Here is a 14,610-nt window from a genome sequence, read left to right as displayed (position 1 = left end):
AAATCTAGTTGGGGAGAATAATAACTTGAATTAGAAACATGTTACATTCAAAGTGCTTGCCAATATTAATGAGCAGGAAGTTGGAAAGTTAAAGAAGAGCTTCAGAGAGCAGGGCTGGAGGTATACATTTAAAATTCTTTAACAGACAAGTGAGATGAGGCTTAAGAATAGGATCTTGGATTGGCTGGGTGGCTCAGTTGGTTAAGCATCTGACTCTTGGCTTCAGCTCAGATCATGATCTCACAGTTGTGGGATCGAGCCCTGCCTCAGGCTCTTTTCTCAGCATGGAGTCAGCTTCAGTTCTTTTTCCCTCTCCCTCCCGCTCATTTCTCTCTCTCTCAAATAAATAAATAAATAAATCTTAAAAAAAAAAAAGACTAGGCTCTTGCGAATGGCAGAAACTTAAGAGGTAAGTGAAAGAAGAGGAGTCAGCAAGAAAATTTGAGAATTGCAGAGAGAGTTGGAGGAGCCAGGAGACTGTGGTGTTCTGAAGGGTCAAGGGACTTTGTAGTCCAAGAGTATGGTCAGTGGCATCCTGTTCTAGAGGGTCTAGGAAAAATTAACTGAAAGTATGCTTTTGTTTTAATGATGAAGATTTTCCTCTTTAGGAATATGGAAAGCCCTATTTCATTGTAGAGATGAGGACAAAAGTTATATTCCAAGGAGGATTAAAGACTGTGTCATGGGGAAATAGAGTTATGAGTCTAGACCACATTTTTAAACTTGGGCAGAGATGGGAATGATGGAAATGGAGTGGTAGCTGGTAGCTTGAATTGAACAGGAGGAGAACAGGGGGTCATTAGCTAGGTTGTATGCTTTTGGGGAGGCAACTATGGAGAGACTAGTGGGTGTGGTAAAGTTCTAGAGTAAATAGATAGAAATAAGGGTGAAGAACACAAATTGAGGAGGTTAGGTTGTAAATATGTAGGGACCTTTTTTTTTAAGATTTATTTAAGAGAGAGTGAGTTTGTGAGCAGGGGGAGGGGCAGAAGGAGAGGGCAAGAGAGAGAATCTCAAGTATACTCTGTGCTGAGCAGGGAGCCTGATGCAAGGCTTGCTCCAACGACTCTGAGGTCATGACCTGAGCTGAAACCAAGAGTCAGATGCTTAACCGACTGAGCCACCTGGGCACCCCTGTAGGGACTTTTCTAACTTTCTTTTTTAAAAAAATTATTCTTAATGTAAATTCAATTAGCCAGCATATTACAGGAAAGGAGGAGAGGATAAATGATATTATGGGAAATTTTTTTCTGAGAGAAGAGTGAATCATATAGGAGGGAGTTGGGAATTTAAGGTTTTGACTGAAAATGAGAGAGTTAAGAGTGAGGTTGGCACTTCCAATTATGGCATAGAAGATAGTTGGAAACCAGTCTTCTGACAACAGTTAGAAAAGCTTATACCCATCACCAAAAAAATCTGTTGAAGGTATTTGAGAGGTAATAAGAGAGTGATTATCTAGGAAGAATAAAGGTTTAAGGAAATAAGGCTAGTATTTAGGGTTGTCTCCTATGGATGTGTACTAGTTTTTAGAGGGATCAGCTGAAAGACTGAGAAGCTGAAAAACTGAGCGGTGTAGCTGATATTATCTCAGGGCTAGAGAGATAGAGATTGGAATTTAGGCCCTGCTAATGTGGGGAGTGTGTGGTCCTGGTGAACCACTGTTATTTGGGATTGGGATCCTGAAGGGCTACAATCTACAAGTAAGGTTGAAGTGGATGTAGATAGGCCCTCACAGAAACTGTATCTCTACTTTGAATGCCTTTAAACACTGAAAGCAGATTGAGGTAATTTATTGTGTTTGTCTCGGGTGTTTGGCAGAAGCAAATGAAAATCCTGTTTGGAAGATGGTAACATTATGCTAAGCCTCAAATTATCACTATAGAAATCTTGGAAATATAAAGTCTAGTCCATAATAAAAAAATCAGGCACAAATGATCAAACAACATGAACAAAATCAAATAGAAGCAACAAAAGATAGTATTAGATCCATCTGGGCCTCTGTTATTGGAGTTTTCAGGAGCAACTTTAATATAGCTATGCTAACCTTGTTCATGGAGACAGAGGACAAGATTCACTATTTTTAGCAGAGAACTGGAAACTTTTAAAAGAACAAAACGGAAAATCTAGACTTGAAAGCATAAAAACTGAAATTAGGGGCTTAATGGGTGAGTTTGATGGAAGATTAGAGCTGATAGAGAATTAGTGAAGTGGAAGAATCACTGGAGAGATTGAGGAAGACATAGAGACGCTGAAAGGTCAAAAGTGTGTAATTAAAGTTCCATACAAGGTGTTTAGAGAGAATGGGGCAGAAGGGTTATGGGACAAGATTGGCTGAAGGCTTTTCATAACTGATGAAAGCTATCAAATAATAGTATTATTGCTTACACCAAGCAGGATTAAAAAAAAATCCATACCTTAGTATATTGTAGTAAATTGATAGAAAACCAAGGATGAAGAGAAAAATTTCAAAAGCTGCTGTAGATGGGGAAAGGGAACAGTACACTTTCAAAGAATAAAAAATTAGATTAACGACTGACTTTTCAACAGAAACATTGAAGGCCAGAAGACAATGGAATATCTTCAAATTACTGAGAGAAAATAACTGACAATCTAGAATTCTAAAACCTGTAAAAATTTCCTATGAGAATAAAGATGAAATTCAAATGTTTCAGACCTGACAAGAACTCTTTAAAATGCTCAAAAGACACATGTGGCTTGTGGCTACCATACAGGACAGTGCAAATGTCGGAAATTTCCATAATTTCAGAAAGGACAGCACTACTGTATGTACTAAGAAAATCACAAGGATATTTTGAGCAACATTCTGCCCCCTCAAAAAGGGAAACTTTAGATGAAATTGATAAATTTCTTTCTAGATGCAAATTACTGAAACTGAAGAAATTTAAAAATCCAAATTATTTTATATGTTAAAACATTTTTTTTTTCTTATGATGTCTTTTTCTGCCTTTGGTATTGGGAAATACTATCCTCATGGAATGAGTTGGGAAATATTTTCTCTGTTTTCTGGAAGTTTGTGAAGGATTATTATTATTTTTTCTTTCAGTGTTTGGTAGAATTTACCTTAGCTTTCTTTATTAGAAGATTTAAAATTACTAATACAATTTCTTGTTATATATCTATTTTAATTTTCTATTTTTTCTTAAGTCAGCTTCAGTAATTTGTGTCTTTCTAGGAATTTGTCCATTTCATCTCAGTTATCTCATTGGCCTAAAAGTTGTTTATTGTATTTCCTTATAATCCTTTTCTGTAAGGTTAGGAGAGAGGTACCCTCTTTCACTCCTGTTCTGTGGTCACCTTGTGGAGGTAGAATGGACCCCTTCCCAATTAGTAGGATGTATATTGATTGCACCCTATATAACAGGAGAATTTGAGAGAGAACTTATTACTCACCTAAGAGACTCCTTGGCAGAGTAGGGTGGGTACAGGCATGTCTGGCCTGGCTTGAGTGAGGCAGAAGGAGTGGGTTAGTTCTTTATAATGGCTGGGGGACTGGAGAGAAGTTCCTATGTGCAGACTGGGGATTTGTGAAATTCGAATTTACCACTGGGGCCAAAGGTTGGGGGGCATATGGACTGTCTTATCAAGCTGTACAGATGGATCAAAGGGGAAAAGGGAGGTAAGGCTTAAAATAGGTTGGTAGTCAAACAATGAAAAATGGAGCCAGGCTCTTTATCACAAGTTTTTTAAATTGGATTTTTAAAAAATAATTTTACTTCATATTTCTTTTCTTCCTTTCTTTATATTGGATCATCTTATTGATCATTTTTGTTTTCAGGTTTATTGATTCTTTTATGCCAGCTCAGATCTGCTATTGAACTCTTCTAGTGAATTTTTCATTATAGTTCCGTCTTTCAACTTGGAATGTCCTTTTTTTTTAAGATTTTATTTATTTATTTGACAGAGAGAGACACAGCGAGAGAGGGAACACAAGCAGGAGGAGTGGGAGAGGGAGAAGCAGACTCTCCACCGCCGAGCAGGGAGCCCTATGTGAGGCTCGATCCCAGGACCCTGAGATCATGACCTGAGCTGAAGGCAGATGCTTAATGACTGAGCCACCCAGGCGCCCTGGAATGTACTTTTTTAAAAAAATAATTTCTGTCTATTGATATTCTCTTTTCCTTTTTAAATTTTCTTTTTATTATTTTGTAAAAAATTATTTATTTGAGGGACAGAGGGAACGTTTGTTGAAACCTGGACATTTTTGATAATATATTTGGCATTCTGATTCCTTTTCCCCTGGCGTTGGTTGTTCTTTTTGTTTGTGTAGTGACTTGTCTGGACTTACTCTTTGGAGTCTGTTTCTTCCACAGTGTGTGGATGCTGATGTCTCTGCTAGTTCTTCCTTTCTTGTTTTTATTTTTAAGTCTAACTTTCTTGTAGTTGCCCTTGGGTCAGCATATCTTAATGCTCAGCCTATGATTCTCAGAGGCTGTGTTTAAACTCTGAAACAGTGAGGCCCCCCCAGTCCTCTGTCAGTGGTTCTCATGAGACTTGGGGGAATGCATTCAAGTTCAGACAATTTACATGTCAGCCCAGGCTTTTGCTTTCTGCTTTTGCAAGGCTCAAATTTATCCAGGGCTGAGTGGCTCTCTTGGGCCTTCTCATTTCTTTCCTGCATGTTTAAAGTCCTGTGCATGCACATAGCAGGAAAAAGTAGATTCTTGTCAAGGCCCACTTTGGTTGTCTCATTCCTAATTGTCCCTGTTAAATTTCTGGTTGGTTTCCTGATTTGTAGCTTGCCCTAACTGGTATTGCAGATTCAGGCTAGCTGTGATATTGGCCTTCTAATTTTTTTTTTTTTGTGCCTGGAATCATTATTGTTTTTGAAAATGCCCCTGGGCATGGAATTCTTCTTGCTCTGTTCCAAAGAAATTTAGCTCCCTCTGGTAAGTGGAGCTGCCAGTCTTCACAGCTTGCTCTGCCCTGGTGGGACTTTCATACTAAGGGATTGGGAGCGTGTGTGGGATGGTGGGAACTCCAGGTTAAGCCACCACACACTTCCTTTGTTCCTAACAAGATTCAGTAGATTTTCTTGAATAAACACTTCTCAATTTTTTGTATGTCTTTGGTCCATATCCTGATTCTTAAATAGTTGGTTTTGATAATTTTATCCAGTTTTATTGTTATTTTTGTTCTAGGGGATAATATTTGTCAAATTCCTTATTCAGCCATTCTGGGCATCATTTCCCATCTTCTCTCTCCCTCTCTTTCTCTCTCTCATACACACACACACACACACACTTTTTCTTTTTTTAGAGAGCATGTGTGTGTGTGTGAGTGTGTGCGGTGGGTGGTGGGGGAGGGGGAGAGGAGGAGAGAGAATCTTAAGCAGACTCCATGGCCGGTGCAGAACCTGACTCGGGGCTTGATCTCACCACCCTGAGATTGAGACCTGAGCCAAAATCAAGAGTCAGACGCTTAACCAATTGAGCCACCCATTTTTTTTTTTAAAGATTTAATTTAATTTATTTATTTGACAGAGAGTGGGAGAGAGAGAGCAAGAGAAAGCACAAGCAGGGGGAGCAGCAGAGCGAGAGGGAGAAGCAGATTCCCCACTGAGCAGGGACCCCAGGAACATGACCTGAGCTGAAGGCAGATGCCCAACTGACTGAGCCACCCAGGCACCCCTGTCTCCCTCATTTTTTTTATTAAAGATTTTATTTATTTATTTGAGAGAGAGAATGAGAGATAGAGAGCATGAGAGGGAAGAGGGTCAGAGGGAGAAGCAGACTCCCTGCTGAACAGGGAGCCCGATGTGGGACTCGATCCCGGGACTCCAGGATCATGACCTGAGCCGAAGGCAGTCGCTTAACCAACTGAGCCACCTAGGCGCCCTGTCTCCCTCATTTTTAAACATTTAAATTTTACTCAAACTGAATTTTATTCTAGAATGTGTTATAAAGTGCACTGTATTGGCAATTTGTTACGTAGTGTCTTAATACAACTTGTTGATTATTTCATGTGTTTCTCAATTATTTGTAGTATAAATTGTTTATTCCTCTAATTTCAGTGAGGTTTATTTTAAACTTTTTAAAAAATTTATTCCATCAATAGTGTGTTCTTTCATTTGTTTTTACCATGTCTTGCTTTCTATTGGCCCCATCTTAGCTTCTGAATAGACTCAGCCTTTTCTCTTTTTAAACTTTTCTTTTGATTTTATCTCCTTGGGTTTCCTTTACTTCCCAGGTTCATAAATTTCATCTGCTCTTGCTTCTTATCAGGACTGAGATATAGGGTAAGGCGATGAGATGCCTAGGGCATAAACATTTCAGGAGTCTCTCTCAAAGTCCTGCAAGTGCAGGGTGCAGGGTTGGTACTTGCATGATTTTCCTTTTAAGAATTTTGCATCCTAGGTGCCTGGCTTGCCTCACACTAGTCCTGGCCCTGCTTAAATTTCTCATTAGTGGATATTCATTGTAAGCTGTTTCTGTTTCTGTTCCAAATAGGCTTTATTTAATTCAAATATTTGAGCAACTGCTCTGCACTATGCATTGTGCTAGGTTTGGGGAATATAAAGGGTTTCAAGACACCACTTCTTTCACCTAGATTATTTCTTCAGATTTACTCCTTCTCAAGTCTAGTGCCTTTCCCCCCATTCTGCTTCATACCTGCCTTTTTGTACCATGGGACACTGTTAATCATTACTGCCTGTTCATCCTAACCCCAGGCCAACTCTTCAAAATATACAGCTATTTCCATGATAAGACACTGTACATCAGTGTCTCTCTTTCTGAAAGCTGATGAGGATTAGAAATTGACTTGTCCTTTCAGTGTGTTAAGGTAGGGGGGCCCAGGATTTCTCTTGGGTTAATGGGCCTTTAGACCCATGTTGCTGGGAAGGTTGCTTGTTCATTCATCTTCTGCTTAGTATCTTCTCTGTTTGGAATCTTTCCATCTCCTTCCAGTACTTTGATACCCAAAGGCAACCTGATTCTCTGCCCAGCTATTTGGCTGATTCTTGCCAACTTTGTGTCCTGGGTCCTGTGTTCTTTTCCTGTTCTTTGCTGGCTTGTTTTTAGTGTAATTTCTCTGAATGACCCTGTTCTGCTTAGGTGTTCTCACTGCTTATTCATAAAAATAAACTCATCTACTCATTTAAGGAGTGAATAATGAACACATATTCCACCCCAGGTACTATAGGAGTCACTGGGGTTATAACAATGAACCCAAGGACGTTCCTTGTCCTCCTGAGCTAGAGAGACAAGTTAGGTATGAATCACATCAATTGGGGGGTATTTGCTGTGAAGGAAAGTTAGAGATGCAGCTGATCTTAAGACATTTGAATTGAGATCCTGGTCTTCATTTCACTTAACTGGCAGTCAGTTTTGAGCTCTTGCGGGGCATCAGGACTTGATACAAAGCACCCATTTTCAATTCTGGCTTTTGTTTTTGTATTGTCTTTTTCCTGCTTGCAGCTTGCCCCCAACCCTTCACTTTACCCAAGGCTGCCATGAATACAATTTACAATTACTGCCATGAATACAAATTACAATACAGTCTTACTCAGTAGTGGTTGTCAACCGTGATCATTAACTCGTTCTCCTTTGGAAGTTATTTTCTCCCTTGTTTTCTTAACATTTGACTGTGTTGGTTCTTTTCCTACATCTTTGTTAGCTTCTTTGTTGTATTTTCTACTTCTTCTTTGCATTTCCTAAAAGTTGCCCTAACCCAGATTTTGTCCTGGGCCCCTTCTGTGTCAGCTTAGCCTTTCTTGGCAGTCTTGTACATTCTAGAAAACTCTGGGTTACCATTTTTATGCAAATGGATGGCTAATTTATCTAAGTTATGCTCTGGTTTCCAAGTATTTGGGTTAGAGGTGTACACAGAGGCACATTTCCATGAGTACAGGTGTATGTAGAGGTATATGTTCACGTAAAGATAGGGAACACCCTAAGTGGAATTCATTATCTTTAACTCAGTGATGTTATAATCTCCCAGTCTCCTTGCTTGAAATCTTGAACATTTCCCACCTTCTTGCTCTCGAGATTCCAGATCTGCCTGGCTGCCAAGTGGGGCCAGTTTGTCCTGTGTAATAATACCATGTCATGGGTGTCTTCTTTTCAGTGTGTGCTTGTTCAGTTCAGGCCTTCCTTCCTTTCTCCCTGTCTGTTCTGGTTCTTTCCTAAGGTGCAGCTGCCGCTTTCTCAATTCCAGATGACTCTGAATCCTGTGCCAGGTTCATTTTTCCTGAAACACAATTCTGATCTGTTGTTCTTCTCTTCTGCTCATTCATGCTTCAGAAATTCCCTACTGCCTGTGAAAAACGGGCTGTTTTTCTAGACCTTCCAGCTTGTTTTATTTTCCTTGCCACTGCCTCCCTTCATACAGGCTGGACTCTCTCCAAATGGAATTAATGTTGTAAGAACCTGCCTGTGTTTTTCTGTTTGTGTCTCTACTTTTGTTTTCTTTTGCCAGCAGCATGCTTTTCTCACATTCTCAGTTCTTCCTTCACATCTTTCCTGAAGCTCTCTCAGATTTCCTGACTCAGAGATACTTTCTTCCATCATAAGTACATTTACCCATACTTAAAAAAAGAGAGTGCTTATCACTTCCCAACTTGTATTGTTATTTCAACATGATTTTTATAACTCTAATTAGCTTTTGTGTTCTTCACTGTGCCTAGTATATAGTACATTGTCCAAGTATTTGTTGAATTAATAAGTGGATGAATGCCTTCTGAATTAAACGATCAGAGTCTGGCCTCCTCCTCTGTGTGCCCTTCCCATTACCTTGTTGTTTATCTAAGACCATCTGTTTCTCTCCCTTCTTGCCTTTTTTTTTTTTTTTTTACTTTATCCCTCAATCTCTTTGTGTATTGCTAAGTGGCCTATTACCCTTTGTCTTTGTAGCTTGTCTTTTCCTGAGTTAGTATTAATTTCAATTTAAAGAAAAATGATGTCATTTCAGTGAAGGATGTGTGTGGGAAATTTACAGGAAATGGAAGCTAGTGTTGAGAATGACATCTTGATCCATTTTATGGGAAAGAAGCCTGCCCACCAGGATTTTGGAAATTTGCAAGTATAGGCTTGAATCCCTGGGCTGGTAGCCAGCTGAGAGTAGAAAGTAGAAGTTGTGTTGATGTGTTCAGTATCCAGGTGGAAGGCCAGGGGCCAGCTCCAGGGCCCCGGATTCCAGTCTACTGATCCAGGCAGCTGCCTTATATTCCTTAGAAGCAGCTGCCTTGAGCTTGCGGACAGATGATTGGTTTGAAGTGATGTCAGGTAAGAGTAGGGAAATAGATGTCTAACTGCAGTGTTGCCATTTTTTGAAAGCTAGTGAACCACCTGGGGTTCCCTGCATAGTTTTGGATATCCGGTTGTGGCAGTGAATTAGGTTTTGTTGATGAATTCCAAAGGAATTAATTTAAATTGGTTTCATAGATGAACGTCATTTGTCCGAGGTGAAACTTAGTAAGTGCCGCATCTTTGGAGTCCTACTTTAGTACCTATTTCATTATAGCCTTGAGATTCCAGATCTTTATACCCTTTTTCAAAATTCTATTCCCTACCGCTCTTATCCATTTCAGAAGCCGAATGGAACTGCAGAACTCTTTCATCCCCACCTCATTGCCCTGTTTGTGGAGGTTTTTAGTTGAAGTGGCCCAGACAAACAGGCTAGCGATACCTTGAGAAGAAACTGAGGACAGATGGTGTGCTTGTCTAACTGCCTAGGAGAAAGTGACACTGAGACCCAGGAGGCCCCCCGCCCCTCTGATGTTTTTATCATGCGCGTACTACATTTCTGAGAGCACGGAGGAGGCTACAGGTTAACTGCTCGTCAGTCACTTGTCTCTCTTTGGTTTCAGCTAGTGACGACTGAGCTACTCAAGGCAGGAAGAACTCTGAGCTGAGCAGTGGAGGCCTCCCCTGGATCTGGAGAGAAGAGGCGACCTTGGAACCAGTAATGAGCCATCCTGACTGCAGGCTGAACCTCCGGCCCCTGGGGACCCCCAGAGGTAGCAAAAGGAAAATGGAGTCTATTCTAGCAACTGGAGACCTGAAATGAAATAACAGTGGAATGGAGGCACAGGGCGGGTCTTAGGGCTGAGGGGCACTATAGTTCTTTTGGTGACCTGTTATTCTTCCATGTTATTTATTCTAGAATTAAGTGTGGTTTCTTGTTGTCTTAATGTATTGTTATATTGAGTACAGAAAAGTTTGTTTGGTTTCCTCCAGAAAAGAGACAATCTTTTAGTAATTCCTATTTTAAAAAGTTTGTGTCTATAAACAGCAAAGCATATTGAACCCATTATTCAGATTGTGTTCTGTGCATGTTGTGGTGCTGATTTAAAGCTTAAGTCTCATCTGTGTACATTTTATTCATGTTTCCTTACTCATTCTTTCCTTTTTGTGACTATTTGAAATCATTATCCGAGCATTTCATTCTTTCATTAGTCGTTCTACATTAAAAAAAAAAGGTAAAATGTCTTCACTTTAAAAATACAGAGATGTTTGGTTGAGGAAAGAGTTGATTGCTGCCTCATGTTTCTAGGTGTGTCCTCTGTGGTTGGCCCACATGGTGTTGGTGCTTCGCCAGGTGACAAAAAGTCAAAGAACAAGTCCATACGAGGGAAGAAAAAGAGCATATTTGAAACCTACATGTCCAAGGAGGATGTCTCAGACGGCTTGAAGAGAGGAACACTTATCCAGGTGCTTAAAACATAATAGGCGGCTATTCCTTGACTATGTGGAATCAGAAGTAATCTATTGCTCATTAAACTGTTTTTTGTTCTGTATTGTGTGCTTGAGGGACATGGTGCGAGAGCAGGCACAGGGCTTCCCACTTCTACACCTACAGTGCGGTTTGGGGTGGTAAGCACCACAAGACAGACAGACCAAGTGCTCTGAGATTTGAGAGGAAGGAGCCATTACTTAAAGTTAGGGTTGTCTAGGAATTTTTTTTTTTTTGTCTAGGGATGTTTTATTGGAAAGCATATATTTGGACCAGGCCATGAATTGGCACAGTTGGAACAAGTGAAGGTAAGAGAAAGAGCTTTACGGACGGAGAGACCAGTGTGCGCTACTGAGACAGAAGTGGGAAATAGGGTTTGGCTGTAAGGAGCATTGAGAGTTCAGTTTGCCTGGAGCACGTGGATGCTAAATGATGGAGACTAGGCTTGAAAAGGAACCACTAAATAGCACCAGACAATATTTGTTGAGTGCTTTATAGTTTACAGAATACTTTTACAATCTAGGTCAGTGGTTTGGCTCAGCAAAAGTTTGTTGAGCATCCACTGTGAGCCGGGAAGAGTTCATAGTTGGGAGTGTGGTGCCTGGATGCTCTCGAGATGAAGGTGGATGGGATTGGTTTTCTGTTCTTTGAGCTCCCAGCCCAGTGTGGGCAGGCAGTCATGTGAATGGATGATTTGGGGATAAATAGTAAGTGCTCAAATAAAAGTGTTACCAGGCTGTATGAGAGGATGTTGGGAGAAACTGGGAGCCTGGAGGAGGTGACTTCTTGGTGAATATTGAAGGATGACTAGTTGGGGCCTATTACATGAGTGATCTGTATGTGAGAAGGTGGTAGAGGTAGTAGCACCCATGAAAACATGACTTGTGAAACAATGTGGGTTAAGGCCGCTTAGGTCTCCTTAGGCATGAAATATGAGGCAGGAAGTAGGTAATGATGAGACGGAGAGTGAGGTAGGGGCACATATTCTTTGAATTAAGCGTATTTTATAATTACTGGATTGGTATATAGAGGCATTCCCATGTGTGACCTGGCTCACTTGCACATGTTGGTTGTGTTCCATTCTGAGCACATTCTCTCATTTCTCTCATTCTGAGAGCCCAGCTTTTATATTTGTTTTGGCTTAAGATCCAGCCAGTGAACAGATACTGTCATCTTCTTTTCCTTTTTAATCACCTTTTTGTATTTACCTGTGGTCAAGTGCACATATGATTAATGTAGATTCTTTTTTTTGTTTGACTGCCTTCATCTACCCTCTGCCTTTGCCCTGGATCCCCGCCTCCTCTGGCAACCACCAGTCTATCTCTGAGGGGTTTTTTTTGTTTTGTTTTTTAAGATTCCACATATAAGAGACCCAGCAGTATTTGTCTTTCTCTGTTTGACCTGTTTCACATAGCATAATGTCTTTGAGGTCCATTCATGTGGTCACAAATGGCAAGATATCATCCTTTTTTTTGGCTGAGTAATATTCCAGTGTGTGTGTGCGCGCTTCTGTGTGTGTGTGTGTGTGTGTGTACCGCAATTTCTTTATCCATTCCTCCTTCAGTGGACATTTAGGTTGTTTTCATAACTTGTTTATTATAAATAATGCTGCAGTGAACATGGGGTGCTCATGTCTTTTTGCATTAGTGTTTTTATTGACTCTGGAATGGAAAACTTTTTAACAAATGAGTTGATCTTTCTGATTTTAGAGATACTATTAGCCCCCCCCCTTTTTTTAACTTCTCTTGGATTTCTTTGAGGAGGCCTCTCAGGGGAGTTGAAGCTGCATTTGGACATTTGTCCCTTCCTTAATCCGTTCATTTGCTCTTTCCCCTTCAATCCACTTGCTGAACTCCATTTTATCTACAAGTTTCTTGGCCTTCATCTTGTTTCACGGACGAGGACCCTTTGTGCTTTTCCCATTTTCATCTCCTGCCACTCCTTCAGGTACATGCTGCTCTATTCACCCTGACCTTTAAGACCTTCCCTGTAAAAACTCTGCTCTTTGCTTTCTCCATGACTCTGTACACACTGTTCCTAGTGCTTGGAATGCTTTCTCCCATTATCTTGATGTAATTGTGCTTGAACTTTACGTCCCTACCTAAATGTTACCCCTTTTGAGAAGCCTTATTTTAATTCTCCAGTCAGAATTGGCCATGACTATTTTCTTGAATCTGACTTCATTGTTTATCCTTTATTCTAAACTTATTATCATTTCTTGGTATTTGTGTTTCCTCAAATAGACCATTCACTTTCTTGTGGGGAGGGTTGTCTCTTGTTCCCACAAATTAGCCCAGTGTGTGACATTTGATTGATGTGTAATAAGTTTATATTGAATAAATATTTATTTACTGAGTGAATAAAGGATCAGGGTACTGTCTTTTGAAGAAGGGTGAGGGAAACTCTGTTGTAACTTGGAAGAAAAATTGCTTACAATTTTGGTTATAGAATTTATAGAGATAGGATGAGGAAAATATTCTGGAATGATACAGTTTTTGCTCCTTCCTATTAATTTTTACTTTTGAAGCAACTCTTTGCTGATATTAAAACAAAACAAAAAGCTGATCAATATAACAACTCTCTTTCCCAGGAGTTTGTAAGTGATTCCTCCTGGCTTGTGACATCATGAGACTCTGGAGCCAGAGCCTCCCCCCACAGATGAGAACAGTTGTTCTTTGCAGATGGGGAGAGGAATGGGTTCCAGATATGAGGTCACCGTGTGAAATATACAACACTGTAAATAAGATTTTCATAGGCAGGGAAACAGAGTCCATCTGCTTTCTGATATGAACTTTATGTGTTCAGGCTTTGATGGGTAAGATAAAAAGCTAGACAAGAAAAGCTATTTAGATGTTGGAGAAAAGTAAACTTATTAGATACACTTGTAAGTATTTGTTAACTTTTATATTCAAATTTAAGTATATTGTGACATCCCTTTTTTTCTCCCCATCCAGAGAAGAAACTTTTATTGAGAGATATTAAGGAGATATTTTAAAAATAGGAGTAGAATAATACTTTTATTTTGTTTTCAATACTTCGAACAATAATTTGACATTTCATTGGTGTTTTGCCCTATGTGGGAATGAGGAATCCATAGTGACCAAAGGAATCTCTTTCCTGTGTTTGAACTGACCAGCAGTAACACATGATCATGTACATGTAATTTTGAAAAAAAAGAAACCTTTTTTTTTGTAAACAAGTTCTCACATCATACATACATCCTTTCTCCATAGATACGGTATAGGAGGTTGTTATAGGAGGTGTTGGAAGAAATGAAAGTATGGGATAGGCCTGGAGGGGACTCAGATTTGGGGTGATGGCCAGAGTAACATGGGTATGATGGAAGAATTGGCTGGTTTCCTGATCTCAGGTGATGCTTTGGCTGAAGGTGGCTCAGGTTGATACCCCAGAGCACCTGAGGCATGATGTCAGAGTTCCCCTGAAAATAGAATATTGGTGTAAAGTTGTTTTTGGACCTTACAAGAATTCCTAGTCCAGGAAGATAGTACAGGATGGGTTAGTTTCTAGGACCTTCACCATTTGTTAAGACTGAAATCAGCTGGAGAACACTTGGGTATGAATTAAAGAGAAAAATAGAGGTGACATTACAGTGTGCTGCCCAACCATTCGGAAGGCACAGATGATCTTCATAAAATTACTGGCAGGGCTGGTGGGAGAGCTTCAGCTCTGTAGCATTCATTAATTAGCTCATGTTTCTTGACTGTCTACTAAGTGCCAGGCATATACCAGTGAGTGAGAGAGGTGATTCACTGGGGGAGACAAGCAAACACAACCAAAGACATAAAGAGGGAATTACAGCATGTGCTGAGCACTGCTAGGGAAGTAAGAAAGATGAAAAATGAAGAATTAGAGAGAGCCACTTTACATGGGGTGGTTAGCTGCTCTGAGCAGGTGATT

General features: G+C 40.1%; 1 protein-coding gene across 11 annotated transcripts in view; it reads left to right on the top strand.

The window, feature by feature from the left end:
* DIS3L2 (DIS3 like 3'-5' exoribonuclease 2) overlaps positions 1 to 14,610 on the top strand; it is a 355,216-nt gene that overhangs the window by 44,535 nt on the left and 296,071 nt on the right. For all 11 annotated transcript variants that reach the window (XM_088021501.1, XM_028105173.2, XM_028105172.2 and 8 more), the window contains 2 exons: positions 9,827 to 9,976; positions 10,513 to 10,670. In XM_088021501.1, coding sequence (XP_087877627.1) covers positions 9,925 to 9,976; positions 10,513 to 10,670 — 210 coding nt within the window. In that variant the 5' untranslated portion in view covers positions 9,827 to 9,924. The remainder of the gene's footprint in view (positions 1 to 9,826; positions 9,977 to 10,512; positions 10,671 to 14,610) is intronic.

Source organism: Eumetopias jubatus, unplaced genomic scaffold, assembly GCF_037043125.1.
Source record: "Eumetopias jubatus isolate StellerSeaLion01/CBP00866 unplaced genomic scaffold, mEumJub1_p1.0 scaffold_3, whole genome shotgun sequence".
In the NCBI taxonomy this organism is placed as follows: Eukaryota; Metazoa; Chordata; class Mammalia; order Carnivora; family Otariidae; genus Eumetopias; species Eumetopias jubatus.
The sequence above is the reverse complement of the archived record's forward strand: the minus strand, read 5'-3'. Positions and strand labels throughout refer to the sequence as shown.